Genomic DNA, 22,266 nt, shown 5'->3' with positions numbered 1-22,266 from the left:
GGTATCACCGTGTTTTCTCCCATGTCCGCTTCAGTGGGACATTCAGAAAATTACAGAACGAAACACTAAAGCAAAAGAAACCCCCCTCAACACAGTTTAGCCATTTACTGTGGTTATTTTCCACACAGTTATCCGAATAAAACGGAACTGTTTCTGGCACAGGCCTAGCATTACATAAAAATTAAAGGGCCTCACCGTTCTTAAGAAGAAATTTCTTCTTAAAACCCACTTGCACAGTTTTCACAAAGCTTCTGACATTAACCAGTGTTTTCACATTTGGGATTTGTTCTCAGGTAAGAACAGAATCTAAGCACACTCGAGCACAAAGGTGTGAACAGTTTTGCGGTTTAAGAACACGTCATGAATCTGACGTAGACTTTTTCTTTGGACCTTTTTCAAGAACATATTTTAGAAAAAATTTAGGAAGGTATTGGTGATTGAGACCCAAGGATTTTTATCTGCCTGTTTTTCTACAGCAAGCTTTAGGGCAGGTTTAAGGCAGCAGGACACTAACATAATTGCTACTGGGTGTTGATTGGTTGGTGGGATTCTAAGCTCATTGGCTGAGTAAAGCAGCTTGCACTCACTGATGTGATGAAAAGCGGAACGGGGTGCATGCAGGGAGACCAGAGGCACTGAGTGGATGAATGGGAGTAAATAGAAGAAATAGAGTATTGCACTATAACCTGTTCTGTGTCAGTATCAGCTCTGACACTGGCGCTTAAATGCAGTATCAGTGATGGTGATACCAATACTTAGGACTAATGCAATGAAGCAATTACTGACACGCAAATGCACCAGTAAATGGAACTTAACAACACATCGTGGTGTGGGTCAACAGGCAGTAGCTAAAATGCTCATAGCAAAATCTGTAACACCAATGTCTTGTAGAAAGGCGGTAGTAGTGGTACTGTGGTAGTGGTAAAACGCGCTAACAGGAGTCCCTTACCTCAACAACTGATTCAGGCTTCTTTCTGTAATCCTTCCTCTGCTGTGTGGTCAGTATGTTAGTCTGGGTTGTTATTGAGGGAGTGAATGTAGTGGAAACGTGGAAGAAACTGCCGGTCTGTTGAAGTAAGAAACACCTTTAATCTTGGTTTAGCCTTTAACATAGCAGCCCGCTAGCTGGGCCCTCGTGTCCACTCACACCACCTGTGGTGTGCCTCTGTCGTTCAGCTGCATCACACAGCGGTAGGGTATCGCGGCCCTTTGCTTCAACAAAGCTGAGAAGTCTGTGGCTCACAAACCTCTATTGGCAGCGTGAACAAATGTAATATTTTGTGAACTCTAGCAGAAGAAAGTTGGATGCGAAACAACATTCTGGACCGTTTTTGCTGAGCCAGAGAAGCTGCTGTGTGTTTACATGCACAGAATACAGGTTTATCTGGTTGTTGTTCAGTTCTGTTTTGCACAAATATTCTACATTTAATTAAGTTGTTAAATAGGTTTCTTATTACAAATTATATGATAGTAAATGCTAAGCACAAAAATACACACAAACACACATTTAAGCCTCTAATCCTCCTGGGTTGTGGGTAGGTTAGTTTCAAGCATCTCAAATTGTTGGATTATATGTGTTTTATTACTGATAAAGAGCACTCTTTTACCAAGCTCTTACCAAAATAAAGTATTTAAAAAGTGGAACCATATGAACAGGACTTATAAGATAGTTACGTTAGATAAAGCTAGCATAGGTAACAATGTTTGGCATCAGCTGATCAGTATTGGTGTCAGAGGGGAAAAGTGGCATAGGTGCATTTCTAGCCACAATGTGTCCAATACACGAATGTTTTGTGAGACGAGTACCAGCAGATGATGTACGGTTAGGGTTCATTTACAGCGCTACACCAGTGCCTTGGAAAACCAGTTTTCATACATTGCCAATTGGAGACGGTTTGACCAACAATAGGATAAATGCTGTGGAATAATATGTAACAATCTACTGTACATACCTGGAATTATATAAAGAGGACTTATAAGCTAGTTATGTTAGATAAAGCTAGTATAGGCATCAGTACTTGGCATAACCCCTTAACCCCTTAAAATGCCAGGCTTAATACATGCTAAGGCTTATTTTTCAAGTAAATACAGGGACTTCGGTCGAAACCGGCTGAGCTATTTTCAGGTTATAGAAGCGTGTAATAAAGCTTTGGGCCTGCTGGTAGGCCCTGACCATTTAAGGGGCTTAAAAGTTAAATATCGGAGTACTATGTCATCAGGCTATCTTTGGTGTGCTAAAGAAGTTCGTAGTGGTCACATACTGCATACCGCATACTACTTTTGGATGCAATCAGTATGTGAGCTGTATGTAGTAGGCTGATTTTTTTAAGTTTGTCTATGCTTTATTGAAATGGTTACACCCTTACAGATCAGTAGTGCTAATCTGGGAAGATGAAGATCTGCAGACACAACTGGGGAAGATTGCCATCTTATTGCTTTAAACTGTAGACATACAGCTTGGCTGACAGCTCAACACTATCTGAGGAAATTGCTGAACACTACTGATCTTTCTAAGTATCATGTGACCATGCAGGCACTTAACTGGCGAGAAAATTGTAATCTGGCCATCTGCAGACCACAGGGACAGCAAGCACATTCAGACATGAAGAAACTCATCAGAAGGGTGCTGAATGATGGATTTGAGTACAGACGTCTGGCCCTAAATCAGTGTACAAAAACACAACTTCTGCCCAAAGCCAGGAGGAGAGGGAAAACTTATCTAGGCCGGAATGTTTAATTTACAGAAGGAGGGAGTGCAGAGAGAGAGAGAAAGAGAGAGAGAGGCTGTGTTTCTCTGCACTGTTCTCAAGGGAGTTCGCCTATTTATGGGCCGCACTTGCACTGCTGCGTCAAGTGGCACTTTCCTGCTCTGTAACTGTGTCTTATTCTTCAGCTTTCTGGGTCTGCTTCGTTTACTGTGTGTGCGAGCGTGTATTGTACTGGAGGTCCTGGAGGATGCAGCATTTTTATTTATTTACTTACTTATTTATTAATTTCAGTGTGCATGTTGCCGGTGGCTGGGCAAAGGTGTATTAAGCACAAGCACATGCTTAGGAATTTGAGTGGGTGTGAACATCATACAGAGACAGTCGAGGCCGATGGTCTGTAATGGGCAGTTGTTTCCAGTCGACTGCACAATGACCCTCTGTTAAAAAATCAAATGCCCTTTCAGTGTAAATGACATCATCACATAGCTGGTCTTCTATTTCAGAGTGTATTCGAGGAGCCGGAAAGTTGGAACAAAAGTTCATGCTCAGCTAAAAGTGCATATGAAGCACGTATCAGCGGTAGCTCAGTAGAACCGCCGAGCTTTGAATCAACGTCTTGCTTAATCTTGTTCTGCTTTTGGCTTCATTTAGAGAGAGCACCTGTCCACCCAACATTCTTCACTCGCAGTTTTCTGTAATATATCATAAAAATAAATATGTAAGCTATAAAACTAGGTCGGCTTTAGAGAAAGATGACAGGTTAACACTGAAAATGCTTTCTTTTTCATATGTAAGTAACTCATTGAAATGCATGCAGACTGTGCACATCACACCAGATATCTTTCACACACACACACACACACACACACACACACACACACACACACACACATACAGAAGTCCTGTTTAATCCTTTTTCTCACCAGCCATAAAATGAAATTTTCACTTGGCCTAATTGAACTATACAAACTGGATTTTTGTCCTGTCAAGTGTTTTTGTGTTTAAACGCTACATTTTATTGCACTAGTTTTTATTGTACCTTTCTTCATCTTCATGGACAAGTGTGAATTTTCCTGGCTTGTGATGCACCATAATGAAATGAATTTTTCAATGGCTAAAATGTCTGTGCATATCCTTAGTTTTTACAGCAGGGGATTCCACCCAATACCCCTCATTCCTCACTTGCAGCTCACACACCAAAAGCCATCAGTGTCCTAATTAATCTGAGTTACAGGGAAACAAATATATTACTTGATTATACCAGCTGCCGGACCTTTTTAAATTATACACTGTGGAATGTTAAATAATATTACATGCATCGGCTTTATTATTTGGGTGGGTAATACTGGTCCTGGAGGGCTGGATTCTTGCACAAGTAGGTGAGTTGCCTCATCAGAGATTCAACTCATTAGTTAATTGCCAGATTTAGATGTGTTAGAGCAGAGAAAACACAAAACTGTACTGGATTCAAACCCTACTACCCACCACCTTTAAAATGTCCAGCCAGGTTAAGAAAAAACTGACCACTGATGAAGAGGATGGCTTAAATAATTTGTGCATGGCAACAGATGGTCTGCAGTCTCTAACTTTACATCAGCAAGGTGGACTTACAAGGTAGATGTTCCTAATTGAGTGGCCAGTGATTTTTTTTAAATTAAATTTTGTTGATATGGTTTAAATGAAATTTAAACATTATAGCCATGTGAAAAAGTTTTGGCACCACTGGTCAAATTATGTTTTGTCGTTTTTCTGATACCAAAAAGTAAATGAAAATAAGTTAAAACATCCTCTACAGGGAACACACTGGTACACATTTTAATGCACAATTACTGCTTATTTGTTGAATTCAACATATTGGAAACATAAAATAACAAACACAAAATGTCAAAATGTGGCCTGTGCAAACATTATGGTACATTGTATATTTTATTTTTCCAAAATATTTAATAAGTAGAAATTGTGCACTGAGATAAGCAGAAAAATACCGTATTTAAGCCTGTTCCCTACAGAGGGAATCAATAAACATATGTATCAATAAACATGTATTTTTCTCGGGGGTGGTAAAACTTTTGCATGCAACAGGACAGGGTGTCCCAAAAAAATTAACATCATTTGAGATGTGAATATCTGAGTAACTACATGTCCTAGGCAAAATTAAATAGGCTTCATGTTGAACAATACAAGATTTATTTATCAAAATTCGAACAAGAAATTCAGAGGGATGTAGATTTTATAACCGATTTCACAAAGCTTCACAAATGTAATATCTTCCGACACTGGTGGTCGTCCAGATCCCTTTGCCCTGCACAGACAGCCTTCCTCTTTGAATTTTTGTGCTATGTCCAAATCTGCTTTCCAGTTGGTGCATTTTTATTCGCTGCACACTCTTGTTTGACTGTGTTTGAGCATGTTCTAACACACAAAATGCCTTTTCGTTTCTAGTGAACACCATTCTTCAACCTGAAAAAGAACATTAAAAATTAAACTTGGTTAGTTTTTACACATTTTGTTAAAATTTGAGATCATTTGAGGGAGAATTGGCTATGTTATTAGACTACAAAATGATGTCAATTTTTTGGGACACGCTGTATATATGACTTTAAAAGTAAAAGTGAACTTTCATGATGTCATTGTCCAGAGTAACATAACTCTTGCTGTGTAATCCTCCTGCTCAGGAGAACGTGTCTCTGGCGGATATCCTGTGTCTGAGGGACAGCTGTCTGTCTGAGCAGGAGGTGTGGGCAGTGTGTGTGGAGTGTGTCCGCTCCCTGCAGAGCATCACGATGTCTCCGCTCTTTCACACTCTCTGCATTGCACCAGACACTCTGGCCTTCAACGCTCATGGCAATGTGTGCTTCATGGAACAGCTCAGCGGTGAGTATATTTTCAGTGCACCTCGGTGTTTGTGGGGTTTTCATTATAATCACTTTCATTTGTTTGCTTTAATTACTTGAAGTTAAGGGTTTGTCTTCTAAATTGCTTTCCTTGCAAAGTACTCTTGGTGAAGCATGGGCCCTCTTCAGAAAAAGGCTTGGGATAACTCTTACATGAGCTGCAGTTTTGAAAAAGCGCACCTTAAGAGGCTATTTTTAAATAATTCTGTTTTTATTTGCAGCTCAGTTCCAATTGGCAGTAAGTGTGCATGTGCTGGCATGTCTAAGAGCTCAAGCAAAATAATTTGTCTTGGAATAGTTTGTCTAAGTGCCCAGCTCTTCTTCTGGGGATCTGCTGGCCTGAATTTATTTCTATCCTGAGTCTTAATACTCCAGGCAGTCAGAGTCCCCAGGAATATCTCAATGTCATCGCCAGGTGTGTTAGATGAGGGTTGGAACTAAACTCTCTAGGGTCAGGGTTAGGCACACCTAAAATGGGAAAATAAAATGGGAAAAAATCTCTAAACACAGAACTCAAAGTTGAGAGAGCCATATAAGATTTACAGCCCTGCGGATACATTGGTTGTTATCTTCAGGGTACCAAAATGTGTCATTCCAAGATTAGTTTATGTATGAGAGAGTTAAGGGCCTAGGGTTGATTGCAGTTGTGGCATTTGCATGTGGAACATATTGCTATTTACTCTTAATGTGAGGTCCAAAGAACTTGCAGTCCCACCAAAGCAGATCATCATGAGCCTGAATAATCAAACTCGGAGGTGTAACCAAAATCAAAATGTCTAAGTCAAATGTGTGCTGTATTGTTAAGAAGCAAGCGTGGTGAGCTTTGCAATAGCAAACAGTTGTGAATGGCTAAAAAGCACTTAATGCCATAAAGAAAAACCCCTTTCACTGTTGAATAGATCAAGGACACTTTTATGCAGGCATAAAATGCATTAAAAACTATTATAAAGAGATGAATACGCCAACTTGACCTCAAAAGAATTGACCTCAAGATGCAAACTTCAAGGAAAGAAAGGTCAAGTTACATTTTGCTGAAAAAGTACATAAAATTCTGAAAGTTTTATTGACAGACGAGACAAAGAATAAGCTGTTTCAGAGTGGTGGAAAAAAGAAAGTGTGGAGGAAATAAAGGAACAGCTCATAATTTAAAGCCTGGTTGAACTTTGGTAAAACATGCTGGTATGGGCATGTACGGCTACCAGTGAAACTGACTCCGTTGTCTTTATTGATAATGTGACTGGCAACAGCAGCAGCAGAAAAATTCTGAAGTGTATTAAAGCTTAAAATGTAGTTATGTTATAACTGAAGATTGGGGGGGAGGAACATGCCTGAAACCCCTCCTTCCTCCAATCTAACACCCTATATATTCACATCCTCACCCTGCGTTGCCATGATGCAGTGTTCGCAGTCCCCACCGCCACCCCATCTTTTCCTTTTTCCTCATTCCTACATCAGTCCTACTACAGCTGTGAGGAGGTGTCTGGCCTTCTAGCTACAGGCAGAAGCTGCCCATAACTCCAGCCCAAGTTCTCAGAGTTCTCTCCCTTCCCTCAATACTCAATACTCGTCTTCCCTCATGTTGAAGGCATGGTCTGAACTCACAAACAAATCTTAACTGCTAAAACCAAATGTCCTTAAAACTTAACCTTTAAACTTAGACCTGAAGTGTACTCTTAGGTGTCTGTTTATATATAGTCTGTTTATATATAGTTCTTAGGGGTGTAATGAAGCATGACTACAGTTTGATTCAATTCTCGATGCTGGGTTCACATTCTATATTCTCATGACATTTTGAACAGAAATTGAGTGAAGAAAAAATGCTAACTGTGTTACACACTTGTTAACGAACATGCTGGTGGGAGTTGTTGACTGATGCTGGTTGTTTGTGACATTTGGTGCTCAAACAGTTCAGTTGCATTGGAACAGAATAGAATGCCCATTCCCCACGATGGTTTGTCACATCTCCATGATGTGCACTGTTACAGTTTTGGATTTCAGTGTCGCAATGCATCAGTGCACTATTACACCCTTATTAGGCTGGACCAAAGCAGGAAATAATGCACTGCTGGATTTTAGTTCTAATTCGTTTAGGGTTCACACTGACAGTCATCGAACCAAAAGATGTAAACAAATGTGATATAGGTAAATAGTCACCACTAAGATTATATGACATATATATTTGGTGGCTATAACTGGGATAATAACTAACAAACTTTCAGACTGAGCTCATGAGTTTTATATATGTCCTGTTTTTTCTAAATGTTGTGATATTCTAAAGCAGTAACATGTAATAGGCCGTGTGTCACCGTGGGTTTCCCTCAACATGAAGTGGAGTTAAAGCAGTGTAACACTCAGCTCTAAATAGCTGATTGCTTGTAGTACAATGATGAAAACTTGGTGCATTAATGCATAATACGCTTGTGGATACATGGGTGCAAATAGAGTATTTTACAACAGCTTCAGATGTGCCTCAGCCACATTTTAAAACTGAAACTATCTGTTTTATAATTAGCGATTGAGAACTCATGAACAGATGACAAAATGCATGCACGAATCAGAACAGCATCAGAAATTCATCTGTTGCAGGTACCAAAGAAGGCATGCAGAGAAGAGAGGGTTATTTTTTTGGTACATTCTTAAGTCATATGAACCACACCACTTATTTGGTGACACCAGGGTTCGAATGGTAGCGTTCTCAATGGACCTAACAGAGCAATTGCACAAGTGTTGCTTGTAATTGAACCAACCCCACCAAGTGTCAGCACACCCTAAAGAAACTATGGAGAACAAAAAATGTTCTCGATTTGTTGAGTCAGTCATGCAATCTGAAACCCACAATGCATTTCACTGACTGAGGAGAAGACTAAGGGTGGGGGTAATCGATTCTTAGATGCATCGCGATGCGGACGAATCGATTCACAAATGTCATAAATCGATTTTCTAAATTTTAATTTATAACGTAATGTTGACAGAACACAAATGACAGAACTTGGAAGTGTGGAAGTGCAGCGTCCGGACAGTCTGCGGCGGCACATAACAAAAAGCACAACTGGATGAGCGAGAAATCCGACCGGCACCCTTTGCATTAAAAGTTAGGTCAGGAGTCGACAACCCAAATGTTAAGAAGAGCTAATTTGTCCTTCCAACAAAAATCAAACCACCTTGGGAGCCAGAACATTTTATGTCCAACATGTCTCAGTATGTGCTAATGTCCTAGTATAGGTTAAAAGATATAAATGAAAACGCAGATTTACTTTCCTCTGGTTTAAGCTTTAGCTATAGACGCTTTCCTCTCATCTCTGCCAGAAAACTTTTCCTCAAAAGTCGAATAGTTTCTTGTAAAATGTCTCTCAAAGTTTGACTGTTTTAAGAGGTTGAAGTCGCTTCTTATTCGCCAGCTTCTTGTTCGAATTTTCATGTTCCACCTTAAATTCTGACTGACACGTCCCGTCTCGAAGATATTTTAGTGACACAGCAATCCCCCGTCTCTACAACGAGACCAAAACCGAAGTTATAAAATCACTAAAGGAAACGGGTAGGACGGCTGTAACGTGCTGTGTGGACATCCACTGCCACTGGATCTTATGTCACCGTAACAGCGCATTTTATCACAGATGAGTGGCAGCCAGTGTCTCATATGCTCCAAACAAGAGCAGTGAATGAGAGCCTTCTAGTTCACTTGCCACATCACTTCCATTTGTTTTATTAATAAAAGATATTGGAAGTAAATTCATTATGAATCATTACAAATACTTTGTTTTAAAAGTACCAAGTCCTCACACAGTGAGAAAACAGAAATCCTGTATAGAGAAAAAAGATGCATCAAGATGCATTGATAATCATTTTATAATCGCATCGCAGCCTCTGAATCGTAATCGAATTGAATCGTGAGGTGCCTAGAGATTCCCACCCCTAGAGAACACTGAACAGAAACAATCCCTGAAACAAGCATAAACTGAAAATGGGTGTACTAAGGGGCTGGCAGTGCATGAAAAGAAGATGAAGATGATGACCAGTGATAAGTGATGTCAGGGGGTTACAGTCTTCAGAGAGTAATCAGTAGCAAAGGATTTGCTGCTAAGTACACTGCAGTATTATTGTTTATAAAATTGGGAGAATGTAAAAGACATTAAATCTCATGTGGTTTCCCCCATACAGATGTAAAATATTTTTTATTTAAAGCCGTCATTCTACATTTTCAAATGCTGTGTGATGCAGTACAGTACCAAAACAACAAAAACTGTGTCACTGGTTAGTTACTGACTGCTCTGTACTGCCGGTTTTCCTTCTTGAAAATGGAAAGCTCAGAACGTTTAGTATTAGCCATTATGCAATAGACATTTAAAGCATTATTGGCCATGCAAAATCAGATCCGCATGGCGAGTAGGAGTACTGGAGCACTGCACCTGCATCGAAGCAGAAAGGCATACATGGAATGATGTCATCTTAAGCTTTTTTCCTGTAAAACCTTCTCTTTACACATTTTACATTTTGCTTACGTCTACATTAGTTATGTATATCTCTCTCATGGTCCAGCTCTTGGATGTAACTGTACTCTGGTGTAGCTGGTGGAGGGTCCCTCTGGATCTGGTACATGGGAGTTATATGTAATAAAGCATATGGAGTAAGAGGAGTGGAGCCTGACCTATATAACTCCTCCAAACTCTGCAGAGCAGTCTGGAGGAGGCTGGCTATCCTCAATGTCTGTGGCCTACTTAGAGGAGTCAGTGCTGCAGCAAGCTCCACAGCAGCCTGTGGTTGTGTCTTAAAGAGTAACATTGTGTGTTTACGTGGGAATAATGCTGAAGGAAATGTTATTAAACAGCAGAATCACATGTTCTTTTTTTTGTTTGTTTATTTTAGTGCTGGATAATAAGGACACCATATTAGGATTGCTGTTATATTGCTACATATTGTGATTGTGATGCCCCTTGCAATATGCTAAAATTGCACCTGGGTGTCAGTAATAGTTATGTAAGCATGGTTAAAGATTGGCCTGAATTATACTGGCCAAAATAATTTACTTTTGTTGGATTACTTAGTAAGAAAAAAACGGTTTGTACTGTTTGACCTTGGTGATCTGAAATAAAATAATCATATCCAATTTTTGATTCCTCTCCTGCTGCTCTTTTCTTCTTTCTCAGATGACCCAGAAGGCTCTTTTGTGCCTCCAGAATTCGACAAGACTGGGAGCACGTTTGAGGTGAACTAATGCACTGTACATCCTGATGTGCACTGAGATGTTAGGTCACCATGTAATGGCTTTGCGCTCTTGTTCACAAGCTTAACAGAAATAATAAGATTAGGAGGACTAGATACAGTTCAATCACAAGCTCTGTCTTGTTTTTTTTTGTTGAAAACAATATCACATAGTACAATATCACACACACACACACACACACACACATATATATATATATATATATATATATATATATATATTTTATTATATGTTTATGTGTGCTACTACAGAGCTGAATTACATCTTGATGCATTAAAAACAAATACCACCAACACATTGTGTAGCAACAAAACAATCAATTACTCAATCAATTAATCTGTTAATAAATCAGTTACATCCAAGATAACATTCTATGTTACGAAAATACCAATGTCCCTGTTTCCATGTTGAAATAAATACATTATGTAAGGTAAGTATAGGTGAAATTTTAAGAAAAGTAAATAGAACAAAACTGTCAAAACAAACCAGGTTTGTAGGAAATTCCTTTAGCATAGAGTGCCAGCGCTCAGGAAGCATGGCTTAACGAATTTTATTAATGCAAATTTAAAAATGATCTTATACCGTAACATATTTGGAAAAACCTGTGACATTAAGTTTTATCTATAGCGTTCAGCACTAAGATCGAAGATTCCAAAGCATTTAATAATTTTTAAGTGACGCAAACTTTTATGTAGAGTTAATACAGCCAGACTATGATGCAGAGCTTCTGATTTCACCTTAATAAGATAATGCAAATATCTGTTTTATACAGATTCAAAGAGCATATTTTTACATAACAATATGACAGGAACAAAGTGGCCCTATTGACATTGTATAGTGTTTGTTTGTAGCAGGCTGTATTTCTGATTCTGGCTATCGTGTGTGATGTGGTGAGGGAGCAGGGGAGCAGATAACGGCTCGTTTGTTAGCCTGGACGGGAGAGTGCATGACCTGTCTCAGATGATGAATGCGGCCTGGCTTCAGGCAAGAAAATGGATGCGGCTCTTCGCTTTCATCTGTATTTGTCTGTGCCCACTGTTTATTGGCTTGAGAAATAGCATGATGACATAACCAAAACAAAATGATGTGTAGGTGTTCAAGCTAGATGCAGACCTTGCTAAGATTCACACTTTTGAATTTGGCATTAATTTCGCTTTCTACAATGTGATTTGATTAAATGACAAGTCGTTTATGGCCACTCTTTTTTATGTGTCATAGGCCCTGTTTATGCCTGCTATTAACATTCGTCTTGAGTGATCTGATCGTAAGTGGACAATGAGATGTATAGACATTTACACTTGAGATTTCTATGTGTCTGGATTGCTTCTCCAGTGCAATCAGATTTTGTGACCGGCAGATGAGAACTGTACACATTTACCATGCGAACCTCTCACTGCATTTGTTGTTAGACAAAAATGTCCTGCCAGTCCTTGTTTGTGTACGTGTATGGGCTGTTATAAATATTTAGACCACGTTGATTGGTAGCGTACGGGTAGAGAAGACATAGAAAGAGGCAAACCAGCTGCTTTCGTCTCTGATTAGGCTGATTAGGCAGTGCTTTGGGCCATTGTTCCTGGGGACGCATAGGGACGCATAAGCATTCACACTACAAATGTTCTGGTTGTGTGTGTCCTTGACCACCTCTGAAGGTGGTTTGAGTCATCGGATCGTGATGCATCTCCAAGATGCATTGGACCACATTTGCACCGGTACTTAGTGCTGTCCACTTATGATTGGATCAGCCAAGACATATGTTCATCCTAGATGTGAATGGGGCCATAGTATTAGGTCACTGACTCTGTGAGCATCATCACTGTGTCTCACATTCTCTGTTTTTGATTACTACTGGACCTATTCTGTGTCTTCAATGTGATACAGTGCTGTTTTGAATGCTTTTCCTTTACTGAGCTTTTTTGTTGCTTCTTGTCTCTCTCTCTCTCTCTCCCTCTCTCTCTCTCGCTCTCTCTCTCTCTCTCTCTCTCTCTCTCTCTCTCTCTCTCTCTCTCCCCCTCTTTCTCTCTCTCTCTGTTTCAGGGCCATGTGTTTTCTCTTGGCTCCACCCTCTCAGCTGCTTTGGACTATGTTATAGAGCCTGAATTAGAGGTGGAGTTGGAGGTGGAGACTCAAAGGTTTCTTGAACAAATGCAAGAGGAGAAACCAGAAAATAGGCCCTGCCCCCAGGTGAGGGACAGCTCAATTTATGATCATGAAATTGAAAGATTTGTAAATTCACAAGTTAGCAAAACAATCTTTTCCCCATTTGCTTCCTTTATAACATTTTGATGGATGATTGCCAACTTTGTCTTTGTTGTTCTGGAAGATTCACTCGAAAGAGGCCCCGAATATTCTGTTGTAACTCCTGTTAGGATGAAGCAATCTGAACCAAAAAAATACGCAACCTACCTTGATGTATGTGTAATCAGTTGCATTACATGTGATGCTGGAAGTGATCTCTATTTTCTGCCAGACACATGAACGGGTACGGGAGTATGCACCCGGTAGTTGCAAAACGGAGGTTAAAGGCAACGGCTGTCCGGCGCCTACCTCATTCCCTCCGACGCAGGGGCATCCCGGCTTGTTCAAAGCTCTGTATACTGAGGAGCACATTGCACATGGTTTCATTCAGATTGCTTTGTCCTAGAGTAATTACAGAATATTCTGAGTTTTTACACAAAATGCTGATAATGGTAATAGTGATAAATTCAAAAAAATATGTTGTTTTGGGACTATTTTGCTTTACAACGCATGTACCTCTCTGTTATAAATAGATTTTAATGTAAAATTATGTTTTAGGCCAAAACCTTATCATAGAACTATTGTGAGTCAGGCACCAGGCAGTGTATTTGTAAGCATTTTGTGTAACACCTTTCTGTGAGGAAGCTTTCAGAGGCATTAAATGCTTCAGATGTCTGGTTCCTGTCACCACCACTATGAACAATTCTCATTCGGTTTCTCTAAAATGGAGCATTTCTTGCCAAACCATCCTGATTGACTTTGTTTACATCTTACTGATTTAATTATGCATACATTTTACAAAATCATTACAAAAACATTACATAGGGATTCTGATTCCTCACATTAGTAAACTTGCTATTAAGCAGTTCCCTTTAGCAGAACCTTGTGAGGAAACAATAAGGCTGTAATGTACTCTAGAGGATGAAATGTTAAAGAACAAATCATTACAGTACATGTTTTCCTCAAAAATGTGAACAAACTGAAAACCTCAATCTGGACCGTTTCTTTGCTTTTATACTGTTTCTGCCTATTCATAAGCATGCTGATGTGACAGCTGTGGTATGCTAGAGTGAGCTAGTGTGGATATTTTTGTTAGCGGCGTACTGAAAGACACTTCTGTTTGTCAGATGGCCTCAGGGTCAGCGTATAATCATGCAAAAGAAGCATTACAGAGCATCACAACACTTTTCACTGCTGTGCTCTGAGTTGTGTGATAACAGCAAGTGATAGACTGAACATGAACCACCTTGTCTATTCAGATTTCTCTTTAACGAGAACAAAGCTTCGGTAATCTAATTTTATCCTATATGCTGTCACTCATGCAACCATAATATGAGTCAGCCATAAAAGTCAACTCTTAGTCATAGCGCAATCTGCATAAAAGATGAAACTGAAACCTAGTTTTTACCTTTTTATGCTTTGCACCCAGGCTTTCAATATAAAAAATAACTATACTTCAGAATCTGTTTGAATTATTGAATGTGTAGTTGATTATTTTTGTCGAACGTTTTGCTTGAATCTGCCCCCGTCAGCTGTTCTGGGCTGTAATAAATATTTAAGTTTATCTAAAAGGCTTATTTAACCCTCTGGGGTCTAAGGACATTTTCTCAATTTTTGCATATCTTCTTAAATTCGCCTTTAAAGGTACTTGCACATAACATGATTGCCATATGTTTCATATCAAAATGCTCTATTATCTTCATCACTACTTTCCAAAACCGCTTCAGCAACTTCAGCGGCTGTAAACCCTTTGTGCACCATTTCACATGTCTCTGATGTCGACTGAATGAAATGGGTCCCAAATGATTTCCTAAATCCATTGATCAGTTTCACTTAAAGTGTAGATGGACACATGAATCCAGCAATTACTCACGGTGAAAGGCAGATGACATGTATCTCAACCCCTCTTCATAGCCTGATAGCTCTGGACGTGAGACATTGTACAACTTTGCAATAAGATGGAACTGAAAGGATGACTCTACAGATTCAGAAAATGTTTGAACTGTATTTCTGCCCTGAGTTAGAGAGCAGAAGATAGAGACACATATGTAGAAACATTACATTTGTGTGGGCGAGTCCGTGGAACCCAGGGGGTTAATTCGTAAAAGAAAATGCTATCTTGTATCCATTAAATAACAAGGCTGAAAGCCTTATCACTTTGACCAGAATGTCACATTCTTCCTCTCAACAGGACATTCTCTCTCAGGCAGAAGCCAAACTCACAGGCACCTCATCCACGGCAGTGTGCCGGAAGCTGTCGGCCATCGGTAGAAGAGTGCTGTCTATAGAATCTGTCGGAAATTTCCAAGGTTTTAATTTCCTTTTATATCAGACTTTAAGGCATCTACTACTGCCATTAACTCAACATTGTAACCCTTTAAGGGTTGATGCAAAAAACCCCAGCAATTTTTACCTTAATCTTTTACCTTAACCTTTAATCTTCTCTTCTGTTAACATATGTCAAAGCTTAAAATCCTCTGAGTTAGACGTTAGATTTGATAGGTGTTTATGGATTTATTATAGATGTATAGTAGGGGTTAGTCAAAATGTCTGAATATTGAATATGAATTATGTGAATAGTAAATTAGGATTTTCAATATGCAAATTAGCTTTTCTCTAGCAGTGTACATTCTCATAAGAACCTTGAGATATCTGAGCTCCATATTCCACCGGAGGGCAGTGTAGAGCCAGCTTTTTATGTTTTGGCCAGAGTTTCTTATCTGTTTACTCCGAAGAGGGAAGGATAGAAAGCCTGGCTTAAGGCTACTGCACACCATTCGGGAAAGCACTGGTATAGTACACAGTAAGGATTGCAGAAAAGCACCATTAAACATCTACCTTAAACTCATTTTAGACTCTACTCACAGATTTATAAATAAAACTTTGAACTTCATTTAGTGAATTTATCACATCCTGTATCAATTAATTCTTCACAAGCTCACTATTTTCAAGCTGAAAGGTATGAGGTGAAATACAGTATGGCTACACTAGTTATGATAGCTGATGTGAATCCAGATGATTAGAATTTGTCTTTGGTCTTTACACTTTTTACACCTTATTTGAATATTTGAATATCAAATAATAATTTGAGTATCAAATTTGACTGAAATGCCCATCTGTAGTATCTAACAGTATTTACTTTCATTCACAGATGAATGGGAGAAGACATATCGTCAGTTTCTGAAATACAAAGGGTCAAGATCAAACCTGGTTGAAAATCATACAGGTGACCAACACATGAGCAGAAATTATTCATCAGATTCCTATGATGAAGAAGAGCACCTGATTAAACAAAGGGGCCGGGTCTGTAATGGTTCCTTCCGGTCAGGGAGCGTGGATGAGTATTCCAGTGGTTCAGTGTTATTTAGAGATGAAAACTCACTCTGCCAGTCGCAGAACAGCTCCCCCGTCCGCAAGAGGAACCAGGAGAGGAGGTCAGGTAGAGCAAGGAGTGCCCTTAACCGCTCCTGCTCTGTTCCGGACTCCAACAACCCTCCTGTCTTCTCACCTCCTTCACATACGGACATCAGTATGATGGTGGCAGACCTGTCAGAGATCGAAGGAGAGGACAGTGTGGTGATGCACTGGGAGGACAGGATGCTGAAGGGACCACAAAAGAAAAGAGCACAGGATGCAGATTTAGACAAGAAAGCAGAGTTGATTGACCACTCTGTGGAATCTGTAGATAGAATCAGAACCTTTTCCCCTCCTCACGTTAGTGTTGACCTGGGCCCAGATGATACAGGTCAAAGCGGGGCTATTGGGGGTCTCTCTGCAAATGCAAAGGAGGAAACAGAGAGCAGCAACCTGTGCTGCTCTAACTACATGACAAAAAGCATGCTGTGCCTCAATGAAGAATCTCAGGATGAGGTACGCTGTTCATTTTTGTCCAGCTTTATCAAAAGGAACAAGAGGATTATCTTCTTAGTCATTTTTTGTGTTAACTTTCATTTGCAGTGGGTCTCTCTGCGGGAGCTGCTCTCGCACTGTACACGGCCGCTGTCCGTGAATGATCTGTGGGCTCTGTGCTACACTTGCTTGTCCACTCTGCAGACCTACATTGACTTTCCAGGTCAGTCTGGTTCATGGAAAACATAATCAGTGTCTTCGGGAATTATTTCTCCCCACAGCAAAAGATTGACATTGAATTGACATTTGAACTGTGAGGGAATCATGGCCTTTTGGAAGGCTGGTCTTTTTGCGTCAGTTTCACTGGATTATCTGATAACATTTGGCTGTAGCTGAGAAATGATCAGTGATCAGTGTCCAGCTGTCTGGCACTGCAGTATGCTAGAAACACTGCAATATGAGCTGCACTAATGGTTAGTTCACTATCAGACTAAATATCAGATTCTTACAATGACAGCAACAATTATTCATTACTTAGTACATTCTCAGACATTATCGTTTGATAGCCTTAAGCCTGCATGCTATTTTGGGAAGAGTTGCAGTGCTGCTGTCATAACTATGGCAAGTATGGAGCTGCACAAACACGACATAGAAGCCATTATCCTTTTTATGGAACAGTGGGTACGCTTGAGGGAAAAATCTATTTGAATTTGAATTGTGGTTCCTATCACTAATTTGACATAGTATAATATAAAAGAGAGGCTGAGAAAGAATAGTGATAGGTCCTCTTTAAAAAAAAGTTTGAAATATTCTTACTAGCAAGGCATCAGCAGCATTTATTTATCAGCTAACCATCTTTTACTGGATTGTGGGTATGGCTGATTAGCTAGGCAATATTTTGACGGGTTGGCAAATGCAAACCAAGCAAGGTAGCAAATTTAACAATGTTTTTGACGTGACTGGTTTTGACAGGAGTATCAGTCTGTCTTGGGAACAGGAATAAAAAAAACTTGAAGGTGGTCATAAATGAGGATGATTAAACATTAAGAACATATTCCATTTTGCCATGATCTGTAGTATTATGTTGTGTAAAATGCATGTACCAAGTCTTCTTTTTTCTGTTTGCTTTTTGAAAGCGTACCTGTGCCTAGACTCTGTGTATGTGGGCTGTGAGGGAGAAATGCTGTTTCTGAAGCCTAAAAATCCAGGTATTGCTGTTCACAACACAGAGAGTCAGTGATGACCCAAGACAAGTTGTCTATGTACTGAGGAACATACCAGTATATAGGGTGTGGACAAAATAATGGAAACAAAGCTTTAACTAAATCTCAGTGACAAATGCTGCTACGCACACAGGTCTGTAATTGTAATCTGAATGCTAATTAGCAGTATATGTCAGTCTAATTAACTTTTTGGTATGTGAGTTTTCAAAGTAACGCAGTACCAAACTGCAGTGTATGGGTCTGTAAACCTGCACATTTGAAAATAATACAGAACACTGGTGGCAAGTCAAATCTCACTGATAAGAAATTGATGGGCATACAAGACAAGACTTCAAAACTGACCAAAAGATTAGGTCTCACATAAAAAAAACATCGTCAGCTTCACAAAAAGGGAATTTATGATAAGGCTCGTGACTGAAAATTTAAGGTATCACAAAAAATGCCACTTTAGATCACAAAGATGCCAAGAGGCAACTTTACAGGACTAGGTACACCCTGCCACGCCCCTGTTAATAGTGTTCCCTCATGATGCTCCCATATTCCAATAAAGTAACAGCATCAAAGACACTGCTAAACAAATTGAAGAGTGGTTTCATTAACACCAGGATGGATACGATCATTGTCTCTGTTTTCACCAAACACTAGAATGTAAACATTTAATGGAAAGTTCCAGAGCATCATTTATGAAGTAGATTTTACATCCTTTATCCCTCAAAGAAATAGAGGCTTTTCTTGGAAAAGTTTCCAATATCGCATCATACGCAGTTTATGACTACTGTAACAGCATTTCAAAGTGGACTGAAGCTTTTACAAAGGCAATAGGTGGCTGTATTACTTGGGCATCTGGTATTGCTTTATTGTTAGTTGTAAAATCAATACTGATCATGTCCACTAAAGCTGTTCTGCACTATATGGATGAAAGCATACAGCAGATACACCAGTGTTAAAACCCATTTTCCAATTAGTTATCTCTGAGAAGTCCATAAAAACAAGACTTTAACTACTATGACAGCACATGTTTTTGTGATCCATTCTATCCTGTTCTCAGTGCTACAGTGCTACTGTCTGTTTTTGTCATTCTGTGTAGGATCCTATGATGCCTTTTACGTAGCTCCTGAATTCCAGGAACATGGTATTGTAACAGAAAAGGTTGGTTCTATTTCATTCATACTGACCACCAGAGGTGGAGCGAAGCACAGATTGAGATCTTACATCAACAAAGTCACACATATGATCAAGCCAGTAATACAGGTACTGTGGAAGTGGAATAGAAAATATCCTTTTACATCTTGTCACAGTGACACAGGTGAACACAGGTTTCATTGCTCTCTGGCAACTCGGGTATTCATGGACTCCTACTGTTGGTTGTCCCACAGTATCCTTTTTGATTAAACTACCAGTGGTATCACCAGAGTAGCTAGTACATTAGTGCTCTGTATTTTAAAAGGACAGTATGTTCTTGGATGCGAGAGGACCTATCAGTTGCTGGTCACATTGAGGTCCTTCTTTTAATCGTTCCTTGATGTCTCCCTTCAGGCATCGCTGCATTATCTAAGATGTAATAAATGCTTGTCTTCTTTAGGCCATTACTTACCATTAAATCGGACAAGTTAACTCCCCTCTTCCATTACCTTTAAGAACACCATAAGGTGTCTATCTGTAGAGCCTTGACAGTTGTTTCATACCACAGCTATGGACGCATTGGACTGGTACTTGCTAGAGTCCTGTTGTCAGCAGCTGCCAGGCCTACCAGTTAGCAGGCTCCACCGCAATTCCAGTACCATTAATATCAAGTCGAACTGCCACCCTAAGCCAGTGTTAAAGAGTTATGACCCTCCTGCCATATGGCTGCTTCTGAGTTCAGCTAATCGGTGTGACCTGGTTCCAAGCCCAGTCTCTGAGGTGCTGCTATTCCTATGCAAACCAGGTCCCAAATGGCGCAATTGTGGTTGTGTAGTCCACAATTTTGTATGCATGAGGCTGTAGTGTGTCCCATTCCTCATTAGTGCCCTTTATGCATGCTTACCACAGCTTTCAGTGAGGACAGCATCAGTCGTTATAGTGATATGCCAGTAATAAGCACAGATAACAAGTGCAAACCACATTAACGTGAAAAATGACTTGAGAAATTCGACAAAGCTCATCGCAGGGTTTAGGGTGCCTTTTGGGACTGATAGCTTGTTGCATAGAGCTAACTTCTCGTCCATACTTGGTAGTATGATGTACAAGCCCACCCAGGACGTGATACCATAATGACTGCCTTGCCACTCTTGCTAAAACATGTCCCTGTACAGGTCAGTGTTAAAATGTCCCTCACGGGTGGAACATGGTGTCAGCGTTCCCTCAAATAGTGACAGTGGTGCCAATTGCACTCTTTAAAGTAAAGGGACTAAAAATGGTTCTTTGGAGAGATGTCATAGAAAAACCACACCTGGTTTCTTAAAGAACCTTTCAAAAGATGTTTTTTTTTAACTGCTTTTGTAAATGAGATGTACTGAAGTCTGATGAGCCCCTTAACAGTTTAAAGAACTTCCACATATGTAATAAAAACATGCCAATAAAGGGTTTTTCATAGACCCCTATGTCTAAGCCAAGAATAATTTTGGAGTCTTCTTTTTTAAGAGTGTAAGGCTATCCTGGAGTCAGTAGGTGAGTGTTAATCCTTATGGCTTTGTTGGTATTCCTCATCACCTGTGCTTTGCACCTCCTCTGGTGGTCAGCAGGAATGAAATAGAATGCTAGTTACAAATGTAACTGTGCTTCTATGGCTTCCGGATGATCACCAGAGTCACTCAAAATCTCCGAGAAGATGTGTGCGATTGTATTACTGGCCGTGTCACTTAATGTCATGGTGTGACTTTGTTGGTATAAGATCTTGAGTATGCTCTATGCTTCATGCTGCTTCTGGTGGTTATCCAGAATTCACAGCACTGCAGATACGTTCGTAAACTCAGGTTGAAATAGTAGCACTTTTTTATGCAAACAAACCTCTAAGAATCCGTGTTTTTTTCTTTCATTTCTAGGCCTGCATATATGGAGTGGCAGCCATTCTATGGGCCACAGCTAAGTTTCATTTGTCCCCTAATCAGAAGCTAGCTATGCCAAGAAGGCTCAAGAGGCTTCTGCTTGAGATGGCCAAACGAACACCAATCGAAAGACCTTCTATTGTCATGGTAAAAAAGGTAATACTTGCCGATTGATACATTTTGACATCAAATTTTGAAAATGAAATAAAATTCAAGAAACTGAACAGTTGCATGTGTTGAAATATTTCTTTGACATCAGTGTTGCTTCTGAGTTAGAAAGGCTGTGCAACCTAACCTACAGAAAATTAGAAGTGAAGGCTGCCTGTGATTATGATATTTTGATTTCTCTCCATCGTTTCTCTTCATGGCTGATTCAGACTTGCCGTGATTACTTGTCCCGTCAAGGGACCAATGCAGAAACTGTGTGGACGCAGCTAATCAACAGAGTTCATAAGGTACATTCTCACTGCAAATATCATAATTAAAGCATTGCTCATGGCACACAATTTAATGAGTGACCTGTCAGATAGCTCAAATGGGAAAAACATTAAACTTTAGTGTTCCAGTTCATAACTGCAATCAGTGCAGTTTTTTAAAGCTATAGTCTTTTTAAGGACCCTATTACCAATAAAACAAGTTTCCAGCTAAAATAACTGGACATTTCAGTTCTAGTCTTGAATGTATAACATGCAGAACAACATCTATTCAGAGAATGCAAACCACCTTTGAGATATGTGAAATGTCATGTCTACAATAACTGGAATGGCCAAAAACATCACAAAAAGGTAGACTCCCTGCAGCTTTACCTCTTCAACCTTCACTAATTGTAAGCACTGGCCATGGTTGATTAGAAAGTCTCTCTATGCGTTTTTTCACCCAGTTCAATACGGTGCATCAGCAGGTGATTCAGCTCTCAGCTGTTTCCTTTTACACTAAAGTGTGGCCAATTTTGTGTTTTTATTTAAACTGGTTATGGAACACCAGCATACAGATGGTACCAGAGACCTCACTGCCCTCTACTGCATTAGTTCTGCCGCTCACCCCGTATCTGTAGCAAGCAGACCCCACTAAAGGTCTGTTCCTTCATTGTAGTTAACACTGTTTGGAAGA

General features: G+C 39.8%; 1 protein-coding gene across 1 annotated transcript in view; it reads left to right on the top strand.

Annotated features, from left to right (window-relative positions):
* Positions 1-22,266, top strand: part of LOC118810060 (kinase non-catalytic C-lobe domain-containing protein 1) — a 46,358-nt gene that overhangs the window by 5,685 nt on the left and 18,407 nt on the right. The window contains exons 2-11 of the mRNA XM_036573578.1: positions 5,384-5,582; positions 10,747-10,805; positions 12,858-13,004; positions 15,250-15,367; positions 16,210-16,928; positions 17,016-17,130; positions 18,044-18,115; positions 19,218-19,279; positions 21,154-21,312; positions 21,534-21,611. Of these exons, the coding sequence (XP_036429471.1) occupies positions 5,384-5,582; positions 10,747-10,805; positions 12,858-13,004; positions 15,250-15,367; positions 16,210-16,928; positions 17,016-17,130; positions 18,044-18,115; positions 19,218-19,279; positions 21,154-21,312; positions 21,534-21,611 (1,728 nt within the window). The remainder of the gene's footprint in view (positions 1-5,383; positions 5,583-10,746; positions 10,806-12,857; positions 13,005-15,249; positions 15,368-16,209; positions 16,929-17,015; positions 17,131-18,043; positions 18,116-19,217; positions 19,280-21,153; positions 21,313-21,533; positions 21,612-22,266) is intronic.

The sequence above is a fragment of the Colossoma macropomum genome, unplaced genomic scaffold, assembly GCF_904425465.1.
Source record: "Colossoma macropomum unplaced genomic scaffold, Colossoma_macropomum, whole genome shotgun sequence".
NCBI lineage: Eukaryota > Metazoa > Chordata > Actinopteri > Characiformes > Serrasalmidae > Colossoma > Colossoma macropomum.
Note: the sequence above shows the minus strand (reverse complement) of the source record. Positions and strands in the feature narration are given on the sequence as shown.